The 16,254-nt window shown below is 33.3% G+C and overlaps 2 protein-coding genes across 2 annotated transcripts; both read right to left on the reverse strand.

Annotated features, from left to right (window-relative positions):
* Positions 1–104: 104 nt before the first annotated feature.
* LOC138317298 (calmodulin-like) lies at positions 105–6,274 on the reverse strand. The gene is made up of 5 exons (XM_069258866.1): positions 6,086–6,274; positions 4,440–4,470; positions 3,578–3,721; positions 2,879–3,124; positions 105–2,352 (listed from the first exon to the last, which is right to left on the reverse strand). The coding sequence occupies exons 1-5, from the start codon at positions 6,086–6,088 to the stop codon at positions 2,321–2,323; spliced, it is 456 nt and encodes a 151-aa protein (XP_069114967.1). The 5' UTR covers positions 6,089–6,274; the 3' UTR covers positions 105–2,320.
* Positions 6,275–9,256: 2,982 nt separating this feature from the next.
* LOC138319864 (calmodulin-like) lies at positions 9,257–14,336 on the reverse strand. The gene is made up of 5 exons (XM_069262991.1): positions 14,204–14,336; positions 11,640–11,670; positions 10,997–11,140; positions 10,401–10,643; positions 9,257–9,406 (listed from the first exon to the last, which is right to left on the reverse strand). Exons 1-5 carry the CDS (start codon positions 14,204–14,206, stop codon positions 9,375–9,377), a joined length of 453 nt encoding a protein of 150 aa, XP_069119092.1. The 5' UTR covers positions 14,207–14,336; the 3' UTR covers positions 9,257–9,374.
* Between the last annotated feature and the right edge of the window lie 1,918 nt (positions 14,337–16,254).

Below are 16,254 nucleotides of genomic sequence, written 5' to 3' on the forward strand. Positions count from 1 at the left end.
TGAATAATGACTTTAAACTCAGTCTTATCTTCAGTAGAATGCATATACATAAATCATAAAATTTATTGTTAAAATTAATGTTAAATGCGTATGAAGTCCGTGTTTAATTTTGTAAACAAAATGGTGCAGTTTGAGTATGGATTTTTCGAGATCATTGCGGCAACAGTATGATTTTTTATTCACATATGCCACACACAAACACTAACACCAGAACACTGCATTGTTACATGTATATAGGCCTAGGGCTACCGATCGCTCCTGGCGTTACTCCAGAGCCATTGCGACAATCAATGGTAAATATACTTATCATTCGCTTATCTGCTGTTTGTTCACATGTACTTATTCACTGGATGACAAGCAGGTTATGGTTATGCCTTATGTCCGCAGGATATATATACATGTATATAAACACATTATGTGCACACGGCGAGTTATCGTTCTTTGTTCCTAGCGTAATCATTAACTAGTTGACGACCTAAAATGTTAACATAGTATTCGGGAGAATGGGGGGAAAAAACGTGAGAGAGTCAGAGATGATTAATATTCAAAACAATTAGAAAATGTGCCAGAACGTTGAAGGAATATTGATTATAAGTAACAATTGTTGAAAACTGTTAGATCTTACAGTGTTTTTACGGGCTTTCTATGCAATAAATTCGTTTCCTTTGCCAAATTCAGACAAATTATATTGAACCTTAAATAATTCAGCTTTGTATTGCCCGATAGAATTTTATTTTAGACCCATTATATGTGTTCCATATTAATAAGTGAATGACAAGTTTTCGAACTGTACCGACCAAAGTGCTTGATACAGCTAGAACAAATATATACGTACAACATGTATGTAGACGTGGACATTTTCGCCGGGTGTTAGTTTCGCTATTTACTTCTGCTCAGTAAACTTTACGCGTGGGGGTTATTTTCGCGATCTAGTTACCTCAGCGTAAATGATGGATATCCGTTGGTTGCCTCCCTTGATTACTGTTGGACCTTGGATTCTTACGGACGGTGTCGATGTTTGTATATCATTATGTCATACACAGTTCTGGTTATAATGAATCAATGTTAATTATCCTTTTATTCTGACCAATTTCACCCGTGCTTTTATTCATACCTGCCGTGCAGTGAACCGTGAACAACTGGGCGCGGGACAGACCGTCGTTTTTTGTGTTTTCCCCCTAATTATAACATTTAAGTTTGCCGGGGAAGGTGTGGGTCTTTTGTTAACGATTTCAAGATTTTATTATTCACTCTTGATATATGTACATATGTAACAAGAAGTCAAAAGATATAAAAAAGGATAAGATATAATAATAATAATAAAGAAGGAAATAATAGATGGACATACCCATAGACAAATCGAGATACATTGAAACTAACCAATCATAGTATTATCTGTATAAAGATCTCTTGTTTGTTTGCCAATTCAAAGTTTTTTCTGGTATTATTGTATTCTTGTTCGCATGTAAACATGACATCATCATATATCGTTAATCGAAACACTGGCATGCCAAATAGATAAATTGTTCTTTCAAAGCTAAATTACTCCCTAAGTGTTATTGATTAAGTTCGTGATTAAAAATGAAATTAATCGGGATGGGTTTAATAACTACTCCGTCTTGAGGTTTTGATGTTATCACGAAGTTTACAAAATATTACGCGTGGGGTAAATTTTCGCGATCGACCGACCTGCGCGTAATTAGATTAATTTTTCCCCTCGCGTAAATTTCCACGCGTACGGTAAACACAAATTACACGCTAGAGTTGATATTGCTTAGAAATTGAGTAGACAAGTCAAAATGTTATGTATAGAAGATAGAACACACATTACGTTTCTTTCAACTTTTGTATTGTTTTCGCAAAAATATAATAAATCTCTTCACCAGAGGTGGAAATCGCTCTCACATCGTAAATGAGTAAGGAAATATGTTTCTTCCTAAATAAAAACAGTTACTTATGTAGAAAATTTTCTATACAATACATTGTATATATAAGTTCAATCAATTCAGTTAATGATGAATACCAGGTATATGTTTCACATAATGGCAAAGAGTGTGACATAAGTTTGAAAACATGTGCCCAATCTAATCTTGTATATAGTATATTGTATAGATAAAATCATGTTGAAATCAAGATAAAAAAAATATTTAAGATTTTTTTGTCTGTTTTAGGTCGATATCAAATGATGGCAAAGACCTAATATAAGTTTGAAAATATGTGTCTTATCTCATTGTGTATACTATATGATAAAAATAAAACTATTTTAAGGAAAAAATATTAAAAAAATATTTGTTTCTGTTTTAGGTCAGTAACATGCAGCCTAAGGTGGTCCTGTCATCATCTTGACAAACTCTGTAAAAGGAAAACATAAACAACATATTGATTTATACAGCAAAATAGTTAAAAACTATGCAAAGTTTTGGTCGTTTTTTGGACTCCAAAACCGTATTGTTTTAATTTGTCTTATAAGATTAGGTTGTTGTTATGAAATTATTAGTACAGCCTGATTCAATTGTAATGGAAGTTTTCTCATTTTATATGTTTGGTTGCCATGGTAACCATCCGAAATATACATAAATTAAACGAATTTGAAAAATTCGTAATTTTTGCCTGTTTTTGTTATAGTGTCTCTCTAAGAAACAATCTTTAATAAACTTAGTATTTACTGAGAATATGTATGCACTTCAGATTCATCATTAAAGGACATATATATATTTATTCAAGGATGCGCTTTATTCTTTCTAGATGAAAAATTTAGCGAGGAATATTTCTACATTTTCATGATTTGTGCATGTTTAGGATGGTTACCATAGCATCCATGTGATGATATCTTGTATTTTAGCAAAATTAAGAAAATTATTACATAAATTATACATACTCTCATAGTTCAGACGGCCGTCGACATTTAATTCTCCTTCTTTGACTAGTTCATCAACTTCCTCGTCCGTGAATGAATCGTTTCCCAAATCCTGTAAAATATGCTTCAGCTCTGGTATAGTCAAATAACCTTGTTTATTCTTATCAAACAGTTGAAAACATTCTTTCAGCTCTTCTTCGCGCGAGTTTTCAGATGGCATTTTTTTCAGGGTCTCTAAAAACTCGTCGAATTCAATGGTACCGTCCTCTGAAAAAAGTCATTAAAGCATGTGTTAATTGGTTTTAATTTCACGTACCATCTGATACCTAATAACGTTTATGCGGGACTATTGTTTCTATTGGTGATGGAATGACGTCAAAAGATGATATACCGCTTACGTCATTTCAGTGGGAAGTTATATAACGAGTTACATTCCATCACCACTGGAGATACTAGTCCCGCACAAATGGTATCGGGTATCATGTGGTGCATGAATTTATCCCCATGGAATGATCGCCAATTTCTAATATAACTTCCTCACAACAGCGTTGATATATTAAGCATGGCATTGAATAAAAAGAACCAGGCAATGGAAATTGAACACGGCGTGTTTGTTGCGAATGTAATTGTACTAGTATAAGGGGAAACTGTCAAATCACTATTATGTATTGTTTGTTATACTATATCTAGGGATAATACTGTCTATAATCGATGCCTTACTGTTTGTGTCCATGGCAGTCAGTTCCGCTTTTAGCTCCTCTTCATCCGCGCTTTGACCAAGCTCCTTCATCACCGTGACCATCTCCTCGATGGTAATACTTCCACTACCATCTTTGTCAAACATATCAAACGCTTCTCTGTATTCTGAAACAGTAAGCAATGGTATCGGTTAGTAGTTGTTATTTGGTTTATGACATATTGATATCCAGGGTCATTTAAGACAGTCCTTAATAGTAATATAAGTATATATATGATGTGTTTTTCAGCTTGAATAAATGTTATGTAAGGGAAGTAACTCCGATCGATCATAATGGTAACCTATTAAGAAGTAAGTTAAGCATCTCTTAGACTTTAAGTCAGATCATTACTATCCACAAACCATGGGAGGGGATTAAAATACCATGGACACAACGTTTCAATTAATTTTAAAATGAAAATTTAATTAAAACTTATTATGGGAGAAAAGGACCCCAGATAAGCCATTATCAACACAGTAATTCAAAATTGTACAGCCCATCAGTATCAGATGTTGGTGATGGTGATTGGTTTTTTAAAAGATGCGATCAATTTATTCAGTAATGTTGTTTTAGAATTCTAAGAATATTTAATAAGAAAAAAATACGATTCATTTATTCAGTAATATTGTGTTTTAGCTTTCTATGTATATATTAGGAAATTTCTTAGAAATTTTACGATCAATACATTCAGTAGTGTAGTGTTTTTATATAGCTTTCTAGGAAAATTGAGGAAATTTCTTTGAAATTTTATATGCCATCTGCAATCATCCGATAGTGTGTTCCGATTATATCTTTACTTATGTATACCTGCATTTATCAAGCGGAGTCCGACTTACATCACTTACCAGCTAACTGTTCTTCAGTAAAACCGTGTGCCTGTATTTAAAGACAAAATGATTTGTTTTTACGTGAATAAATATCGATATTCTTTATAATAGATATGCAAGCATTATATTCAAAGTTTTTAATGAACAGTTTGTGTTTCACAACAGTGGTTTTCCTACTGGCTGTTTCATTGAACAGATAATATGTATCATACTATTGAGTGAGAGGATTGTCAATTAATGAAACAGAGGACGCTCGCTCTTACGGAACAATTCATATAATGCCTGTTGTATTCTTTATGCAAATCTATATTTTAGTTACATTTCATATCACTTATTATATTCATATTCATATCATAGGAATTTCTTTACTTGGAATTCTGCATAGAAAAGCATTTAAGTAGTGAAGAAAACTGAAGATTTTCACCCTTATTCTCGGTAATGCTTTTCTGTAATTTGAGGAATTCTTTAACGGTAAGGGATATTGATGAAACTGGGCCCAAAATTAATGATAGGGTCTTATTTACATGTAGGTTTGTGCTATTTTGAATTTTATATTTCACTAGTAAAGTGATCGATCTTGTGTGATGAAATTCTATTTTGAATTGACAGTAATTACTTTCAGATCATCTAAATGGTTAATGTATGTTATTTGTGTATGAGTCTCGGTTCAATATGTCATCGCATCGATATCAATTTTACGGTACAGCCTTTCTATATAATAGTCATATACAATTCCGGCACCATCTATCTAAAACATATAATATTGGTCCTTTATCGTGATAATTGGAATATTGATTATAAGCTCTGGTCCGTTTACTGCTTGGATTCCAATCAATAATATATATACCACTCCAATATGTGTATATTAAGTGGTTTAACGTACTTAGTCTAATCCTACAATAAAAATATAAAAGCATGCATGTTTGATATAATTACAATATTGGAATCAATGTTACTAGAGAGCATTGTGCTCGACATGTATGTTCCGCATGAATTGTTGTGGATCATCTTTAAACGTATAAACTAGTAGCTAACTTATTTAACAAGAATATAGAGTTGATTTTAAAGGCCCACTACTTTTCGGGAGCAAAATATAAAGATTTCTTAACAACAAAAATAGCATCATAAAATATACATATATGTCGATGGCTTAAGATGTAGTTACAACGCCAAACATTTGATAGACTTCCTGCGTAATATACGTATGACAACAGTGGATAGTCATTTCGCTGTTTTGCTGTCTGGCGCAATGATAGTCAACTGCGCGCAGTAATTAGGACGACGTCGGGAAACATAGGATGACCCGCGTTATGAAAATTTACGTTTTATTTTTTTATTTGAATTGTTCAGAAGATGATTATACGTGTAGTATTAACGGTAATTTGATTACTTTTGCGACACAATTATCGATCTCGTTTTAAATTCCGATTTTAAAGATTAAAAGCCGTTTCGGAAAGGTAATGAGCCTTTAATATTTTTTATCATGGTAAAAACTTGTCAAATTTCTATTTGGAATTGTTTAGGTTTTAGGTAACACATCAGCATAAATTGTCTCTACATCAGAGTAAAAATATTAATCATGCAATGACGTAAAAAAAACTAAAAGATTTAAGACGTTTCTATGACAGCTGATAAAGTTATCTCAGATTTTAAGTTATGCATACCATTTTTGTTGGTTTTGTTGTGTCGTTAATTTCCTAGTAATCCTTGCTAACTCTTGTGTCGTGTCGAAAACTTCCTAGTAATCCTTGCTACCTCTTGTGTTGTGATGTTGATTTCCTAGTAATCCTTGCTACCTCTTGTGTTGTGTTGTTGATTTCCTAGTAATCCTTGTTACCTCTTGTGTTGTGATGTTGATTTCTGTTCTGATGTTGATTCCCTAGTAATCCTTGCTACCTCTTGTGTTGTGTTGTTGATTTCCTAGTAATCCTTGCTACCTCTTGTGTTGTGTTGTTGATTTCCTAGTAATCCTTGCTACCTCTTGTGTTGTGTTGTTGATTTCCTAGTAATCCTTGTTACCTCTTGTGTTGTGTCGATGATTTCCTAGTAATCCTTGCTACCTCTTGTGTTGTGTCGATGATTTCCTAGTAATCCTTGCTACCTCTTGTGTTGTGTCGATGATTTCCTAGTAATCCTTGTTACCTCTTGTGTTGTGCCGATGATTTCCTAGTAATCCTTGTTACCTCTTGTGTTGTGTCGATGATTTCATAGTAATCCTTGTTAACTCTTGTGTTGTGTCGATGATTTCCTAGTAATCCTTGTTAACTCTTGTGTTGTGTCGATGATTTCCTAGTAATCCTTGTTAACTCTTGTGTTGTGTCGATGATTTCCTAGTAATCCTTGTTACCTCTTGTGTTGTGTCGATGATTTCATAGTAATCCTTGCTACCTCTTGTGTTGTGTCGATGATTTCCTAGTAATCCTTGTTACCTCTTGTGTTGTGTCGATGATTTCCTAGTAATCCTTGCTACCTCTTGTGTTGTGTCGATGATTTCCTAGTAATCCTTGTTACCTCTTGTGTTGTGTCGATGATTTCCTAGTAATCCTTGTTACCTCTTGTGTTGTGTCGATGATTTCCTAGTAATCCTTGCTACCTCTTGTGTTGTGTCGATGATTTCCTAGTAATTCTTGCTACCTATTGTGTTGTGCCGATAGATTCGTAATGGATCTTGCTACCTCTTGTGTTGAGTCGATGTTTTCCTAGTAATCCTTGCTACCTCTTGTGTTTTGTCGATGATTTCCTAGTAATCCTTGCTACCTCTTGTGTTGTGTCGATGGTTTCCTAGTAATCCTTGCTACCTCTTGTGTTGTGTCGATGATTTCCTAGTAATCCTTGCTACCTCTTGTGTTGTTTTGTTGATTTCCTAGTAATCCTTTTACCTCTTGTGTTCTGTTGTTGATTTCCTAGTAATCCTTGCTACCTCTTGTGTTGTGTCGATGATTTCCTAGTAATCCTTGTTACCTCTTGTGTTGTGTCGATGATTTCCTAGTAATCCTTGCTACCTCTTGTGTTGTGTCGATGATTTCCTAGTAATCCTTGCTACCTCTTGTGTTGTGTCGATGATTTCCTAGTAATCCTTGTTACCTCTTGTGTTGTGTCGATGATTTCCTAGTAATCCTTGCTACCTCTTGTGTTGTGTCGATGATTTCCTAGTAATCCTTGCTACCTCTTGTGTTGTGCCGATAGATTCGTAATGGATCTTGCTTCCTCTTTACCTTATACAGCTGTTTTATCTATACCCGATATGCATCAATAATTACGTCAATACAAATCATCAATATTGGTTGATACTGTCGATACAATGTCGATGGAAGCTTGAGCTATGAGAATATCTCGTTTGATTTTAATGACAGGCATCCAAACGCGCCTGACATAAAACCTTTGCCTCCACAACTCCAATACATTATTAACGAGCAGTAAAAGGCCATAGGCGAACATCAATATCTCGGTAAAGATATCTACTACGTAAACAAAACTATTGACATGTATATTGAACAGTTTGCAACGACACATGCAATTAGAACGTGTATTTGTTTGGCATCACATTGACATTCGATGTTGCCAAATGGTTGATTGGTTTTATGATTGTATGATTTGACGTCTAGGTTAATGCGTTTCATCCTGAATATTTGTTTCTTATTGACATCCAGTTGTTGAAATTTTGCTTAAATTGGAATTGTTATGTCTCCTTACAACTAACTGATGTAGAACTCAGATATAGTATTACAGATCAAACAACCATACATGTATATCAAGCTTTTCTAGAACTTATCTGTCGATATTTGTTACCTATTTGAACAATAAACCGTTTGATTTGTCAACTAAATATCCCTAATGTTCCAAGACCGCTACACCGTAATTCTATGAGAGTTTCATTCAGTCATTAAATTCGGCCTAGTTACCTGATATCACATCTCGTTAGTAAGTATCGTCTGACGTAAGTTAGATTATAACAATATCCGAAACAATAATCCGTTAGAAAGGAACGGCCTGAAAAGTCCTGACTACCAGGGCATTTAATCGATAAATATTGATATATCAAACATATACTATATTGATAAAAAGCTATCAGTGTTATTATTTAATTGGGTCTTTGAACGTATTTGAACACATACATGTATGATTAATTATATATAAAACATATTCATTCTTGTAGACACAGCTGACATTTTCATTACATATTCGTGATTTTTTTAAATACATACTGCGTAAATAAATCTGGAAATAAAATGAATATTGAAAACAAAACCCATTGTGTGTGTGACGTCACAAATTTCTATGTGTATTCAATTAGGATGTGAAATCAACAAAACAGCATTTAATTTCATAGCAAATTGATTTTGTTTTCTTTTAACTAAAGGCATTCATCAGGCTTGCCATGTGTACTTAGTTGTTTCAAAGCATCAACAATACTGATTCCTCAAAATTCCTAAATGATTCAATATCTTACTATGTAGTGCCTTATTACTGTCAGTATCCTTGAAACAACGATATTTGTTTACACAACGCTGGGTTTATGGACCACTCATTATTGATGTTTTTACTGATAAGCATTGCAAGACTTGCAACAACACTTTCTCGTCTTCAGTGGCAAGACTTCAACAATTGTATCATACCCACCATTATCACAACACTAATATAGGTGTCATAGCGGAAAAATATATGTACAGGGTCCATCTACAAACTATTTGAATGGTCTTTTTTTCTAATCTCAACTCGAATAATTGTAGCTTTCACTGTCAGCTTGCAGCTGAGAATTTAGAATCACTTTTCTCTCATCTAAATAAGGACGTTCCGATTGTATATCGAATCGATAAAACACGCATTTGTTTAGTTGGTAATTGTTTTAATAGACAAAACATAGCGTGAAATACGTAAATGGAGTGTAGATTGTAACGGTAACATAAGATCGACATCAGTCCCATTTGATATGATTATAATACTGAGATATTATCATTTCTTCTCCATCATCATCGTGACGAATTCTGAAATAAACAAACAAATATCAACGGTTAGGTTATATCTAAAGATGCTCCACCGCCGACAGAGCATAAATTACACCCATCATTTGAACAATAACTGGTGTTCAATCGTGTATATGTCTAATTAACACCAAAATGTATTAAGAAATAATTTATTTTCCTTCTGGTGCAAGCGTAATTAGAACTGCATTCCTTATAGAACATAGTGCCATTGAATATTTTCGGGATGCAATTAATTATTTTTTAATATTTTTATCTTGATGTAAAATTAGAAGCTCAAACTGTTCAATGATGGTAATGGTGTAAAGTAAGTAAGTTCTGTAACTGAAGAAAACTACTAAATCGTCTGGTGCTGTTTTGATAGAGAAAATTTACCATTTGTCAGTGGTGGAGCATCTTTAACAATAATCGTTGTATTTCTTCAAATGTGAAAAAGTTTAACATGCATATACACTTGATAAATTATACATCTTGAAAGCCACACAATAACTTCTATAACATTATCTTCTGTCTATGGCACCCGAATACAGGTGAAAATTTGAACGCACTGTTAGCGCCACGCAATTAATTATAACAAGTATGAATATAAACACAATCAGGTTGCACAACAGTTATTATTTAGAGAGGTGAATTTAGTTCGAACACACACTGACGATTATATCAAACTTTCAAATAAACGACACAGCACAATGCATTAATTATACCTGCTCTGATATTAGTATATCAGTTTTCATACAATAAAAAATTATCTACCAAAATTAAATAGAATTCCGGTATCTTGATGCTGTGTAATAATGAAACATACAGAAGAAAATGTAATAGCAACTGCGTTCAGGTAAGCTCATCGCATACACTAAATTGATATTCCCATAAATAGCAACAATTCTAGGATTGAATGTACAAATTCATTTTTTTTTTATATTTATCTTATTTTTCTGTCTGGATAAATTTCTGCATTTTCTATCAATTTTTACCTTAAAATCATTTAAATGCATACCCTCATAATTTACTTGACCGTCGCCATCTATATCTGCTTCACGAATCATCTCGTCAACTTCAGTATCAGTAAGTTTTTCGCCGAGATTTGTCATAACATGGCGTAATTCTGCAGCGCTGATGCAGCCATTTCCATCTTTGTCAAACACTCGGAACGCCTCTCGGATTTCTTCGTTTGACTCGGTATTTTTCATCTTACGTGCCATCATTAAGAGGAATTCCGGAAAATCTATTGTTCCATTACCTTTCAAATTGAATATAAATTGCTTCATTTGCAACTTCTGTTGATAAACAAGCCTGGCCCGTCCTTACATGACCCTAGTTGTTAATATGACGTTAAACTAACTAAACTAAACACGTAGATAATTGTGCGTGACTATCTTAAATTTTCCATTTCATTCCGAGATTCCAAAATGTTTTGCTTCATATTTAATAATATTTATTTTATCATTATTACTTTGATAGCATTTTTTATAGATCTAAATTTATAATGTTTTAGTTTTTATTACTAATAAATAAATAGATAAATGTCAGACACAGGCTGGCGGTAACATAAATGGAGTCAATACTATGTTTTATTAAACTACAATAGCCTACCATCAGTATCCACCTCGTTGATCATGTCTTGCACTTCAGCTTCCGTCGGGTTCTGACCTAGTGACCTCATCACTGTCCCCAACTCTTTTGTTGTTATAATGCCATCACAATCTTTGTCGAACAGGCTGAACGCCTCTTTAAACTCTAAAACATAACATATCATGTGTGTACACTGTACACTCAATTATTATAAAAAGTTAAGATATTTTGCTAGCTATTGATAACTTTACATTTAGGTATTCTTATGATGGAAACATTAAAATAGTCAACACCATATTAAAACCTGATGTGGTTCCTTATCTTAATATGTTCATATTTGTTATGCAACTTTCCGATCATACAAACAACCAGTTTTTTTTTTTTTTTTTTTTTTTTTTTTGCGTAATTTTCGAGAGAGCTCGACTACAAATTCAAATGTTTCGCAAATTATGGTAATTATCGGCAAGATCCATTAATCGCAAATTTGTATCATGTCTTGCACTTGCACTTCCGTCGGGTTCTGACCTAGTGACCTCATCACTGTCCCCAACTCTTTTGTTGTTATGGTAAATTTGTGTATTTGCGAATAAGTAGCAAATAACAAAAATGCGAAATTTTGTACACGCAAAAATGAAGCGGTTCGCAGAACTATGTTCACACATACCTGCAATTTGTTCCTCTGATAACTGATCTGACTGCAATTAAAAAGAACAAAAAACAATTATACTGTATTATGGACTTCTGTTATACCTTTAAAAGGACAACTCAATGAGGCTAATTCTGTTACATAACCACGAGGCAAAATATGACATAAATATATTGTTTTATATTCCTTATGAAACATATATTGACAAATTCCGCGGCATTGTTAAGTTTTTTGATTGATTCTGTTAAAATTTCTAATCGTTGATCAATACGATTAAACAGGTATATCATGTGGTGTTTTTAACTTGGAGCGGTTTCCATTGGCATTTCCGAGCAGAAAATCCATTGTGCCTGAAAGACTTAACGTCATTGTTGTAAATTTGTTAATATAGCAACATATCACGCACTTTTACACAATCCCCTAGTTAACGTATCACACCCTGTCGCGTAAATAACAATCGCAAGGGCTACAAAGGTGTTTAGAGAAAATAACCCTCCGTGAATACATTACAAACTGTAAAACGCAAAATTTTACATCAGCAAAACTTTACATCCGCGAAGTTATACTATACAGTTAACAATCACGTGGTGTCGGGATTGACGGACTCGTTTGAGAAAATCTTATATGAAATTAGCATAACTTTAAGATATACTTTTATTATATATCAATTATGTGAGACTTCATTCAATACTCAGTCAAAACATATTGGAATGCTACATGCTGAGGCTAATCTCATCTAATCTCATAATTAATAACTCTGCGAACCATGTAATATAATATAACATTTGTCAATAATTACGGAACATATCCGCTTCAAAGAAAATCTTAGCATATTATTTCATTGAATGCATTTCAAAGGTATTATGTAGTTATCGGTTTACTTCTTGGTTGTAGAAATAATGCGATTTTCATTAAGTTTTTGTGTTGATGAATCGATAACAATACAGATTACAATAGATTATTTTAATACGCTCATGCATACAACGTACTGACAACGGTGACGAGGCTATAAGTGGTGGATTTATCCCTATTATATCGAGTGCTTTTTAACGTATGGCATAACATTTTCGAGCTTTTTGAGGTCGTTTTAGAACCATAAATATCCACGGTACCTGATATTGTGTGACCACGAAAATTTCTCCCTGGAAAATAATTTAATAGATCCAAACATGAAAGAAATAATCAGAAACATTCCCGGATTTACAATAGACCATATACTTATACAAAAATGCATTTATCATCAATTGATTTCTGTGTAAAGTAAGTGTAAATTAATTTTACTAGGTCAAAGTGAAAACCTTGTGTACATCTACATACCCACCCCCAATACTCATGTGCAGTTTCCTTGCAGTCCGACAAATAAATTTTGAGAAGCCGCGCGAAAACAAAACGCATGGCGAATGTATACCACTTGTACCAAAGTGATGCGGCGCTGCGGAATGGAACGCGTTCAGATGTGTCCGTGATGGAGGTAGATACGCTTTGAATATAAAAACCAAATATTTCCTGTGTTAACAATAAAATGGATAAAAAAAGTAATACCTGAATAGTTTCGACATACATTGAACCATATAATTCATGTAACTTCATCGGATTTCAATAATATATTCTGTCTTGTTTTCAACAAAGAAAACATTTCGATGACAAATGATAATCCGCCACAGGGTATTCCATTTGCAGATCTGCTGTATTTAATATGGAACGCGCCGTACCTTCGTTTCCAGATGCGTACCATTTGGATCCAAGATAGCGGACTCGATATTTTGCATTTGAAATGTTTTCTTTGTTGAAAATAAGGCAGAGAGTATTTATATCCAACGACATTACACGGATTATTTATTTCAATGTATGCCGAAACCATTTTGGTATTACTTTTATATACAATTTTATTGTTAACACAGACAATACTTGGCTTTTATATTCGAAGCGTGTATCTTTTATATTGGTGTCGACATCATGGGAAAATCTAAAAGCATTTTTGTAAAACTGGTACGAATCCGCCAATGAAACGCACGGCTAGTATATCATTAGTTTAAAAATATTTTACGAACAGGAAACAAAAAGTAATCTTTGGATCAATACTTGTCTTATTATAGAATATTACTGCTGATCTACCCGAGGGGTCCATTCCTGGTCATCTTCATTTCTTAATGTTTTGATATAATTAATGAAATCCAAATCATTGATATTGAATCATTATTTGTAGACGATAGAATTCACAATTGTTGATAAAGATATCGATGTGGTACATGTGTAACTTGGTGTCTGGGGTTTATACGTATCGCTGTCAATATTTTTGTTTATCATTGTAACAATGACTTCAATCCCAATGGAATTGCTTCATTCACTAACATTACAAAAAGTTATAGGAATCAATAAGATCTAAATAAATCCATAACGATGCATCCAGCAGGCATAAAAATGGCATTTCTAAGTGTCAGAAATTAGTTAAAAGTAATTAAAATTAGTCATCAACGTCGTCCAAAAATGCTTAAGATTATTGTAAGGAAATATACCTTAGTATTTGAATGATCAGCAAACTTTTTTTAAAGCTAAAATGACGGTTATTTCAACGTACTTACCATTTTCTTGGTGTCTAGTTATAACTCCAGTCGTTCCCGCTCTTGTCAGAATAGCACGTTTTATCAACGAAGAACTGGTCGTGTATTGTTCAGAATTATTTATGAAAATGCCGGTGGGACATGACCGCATTTGATGTGTATTTTGATTTGCCAATGACTCAACATCAGATACGTAGACAAGGGAAATGAAATACGATTAATACAATAGATTAGCAGTACTCTTCTAAACTCTTAATGTTATTATTTGACACGCATAGGTTGCTGATATTTACGTAATATATAAACACATAGTAATATTGAACTGCTTTTATTTACAAAAGCAATAACTTAAAACATCGAAATAAAATGCTGTTCATTTTTGTATTGTTGGTTGTAAGTATGAGCATTTTTTATGTCCATCCACCTTCATTAGGAAACGGAAGGATGTAGCATCGAAAATCTTTCATAAATTCACGAACAATCATTCGTGCACCTAGATGTCGCATTGCGACAAATGTCTGAATAAACTGGCCACCTGTTGTTACAAAAAAATGTGATGCAATAATTATATCTTTACCGAATAAATCCTCTTTTTATCCACATAAATATATGTCACCTGTTTCGCTTTATCAATGAATTTGGCCTTTGACCCACATCACAAAGTACTAGGGATGTGAGTGAATTAAACCTTCTTGGACTAAGTGTGATATTTTGTGCATTTATCAAATAAAGTTTGGTTGTAACCAGAATTTCCATTGGCATAAAAATGTACGTTATCAACCCACAAAGGAAAAAAAATGGCGTCGTTTCTGATTGGCTGAGAAAATCTGCGTTAATATTATTCTTTAATCGAACAACTCACAAAGCTTTACAAGCTTTTAAAGCAATATACCTGAAACATGTGCACGTGATTCAACATTACCACATAAAGACTTCGGCTATTGCAATGTTGTTTTCGCCATTTGGTTTTATTTTTAATTCGCCATGGGAAATATCCTATCTTAGCAATTTTACTACACAGAATATGTTAGTATTAATAACTGTTTGTAATAAACAATTTTCAATGTCTGATTTTTTTTTAAATTGTTACATTTCGGAAACTGTTGGTATTAAAACTCCACGACCATTTTCATAAACGTTCCTCAACTTTAAGGAAATCCTAACTTGAAATTCACTTTAGCAAAGCATTACAGAAGTTCAGGAAAAAATCTTAAGTTTCCTTAACATAGTAGTGATTTTCTATGGATAATTTTAGGTTAAGGAAAGATGCTACAACGCTGATAAATTGTATATTTTCTCTATCAAAAACAGTTGAAGACCAATAGGTATTTTTCATCAGTTACAAAAAGTTACTCACTTTACATCATTACCACTATTGAAAAGTTTAAGTTTATGATTTTACTTCAAAATAATAAATAAAAAATAATTAATTGCGTCCGGAAAAAAAATTCCATGGAAATATGTCCTTTATGGGATGAAGTAATGATTGCGCATACATAAAAAGCAAAACAACAGCTGTTTGATACAGTGACATCAATGCTCGCCTCTGGAATATTGTTTATCTAATTCATGTTCCTTGTTATTTACCTATATTATAAAATATAGCTATGTCATTACATAACTTTACAGCCCTTTGGGCATCTTGATATTCTCAAAATTCAGCATCCCCCCCTTTAAATGATCGTACTTACACATCACAACAACTACAATTCAAAATAACTGCAGAAATCAGTGTCAGTTGTGACGGATAACAGTATTACAACACTTGCACCAACACTTCAACCTGGATATTCAGTCCATTGGGCCTCTTGAAATTCTAAAAATCCAGCATTTAACTCCTTTAAATGATTGTCCCCACCCATAGCAACAATTATAATTCAAAATTATTGTAGAAATCAATGTCAGTTGCTTCAGAGAAGTTTTTCAACAATTTCACCAAAACTTTAACGCTGACGCCAAAGTGATTACATATGCCCCCTTCTCTTTGATAGGAGAGCTAATCAATTATTTTGTATTACTTGTTGTGTTAATCTAATCATACACACACGATTAAACATATGCTATTGTTCAAG

The sequence above is a fragment of the Argopecten irradians genome, chromosome 3, assembly GCF_041381155.1.
Source record: "Argopecten irradians isolate NY chromosome 3, Ai_NY, whole genome shotgun sequence".
Classification (NCBI taxonomy): Eukaryota; Metazoa; Mollusca; class Bivalvia; order Pectinida; family Pectinidae; genus Argopecten; species Argopecten irradians.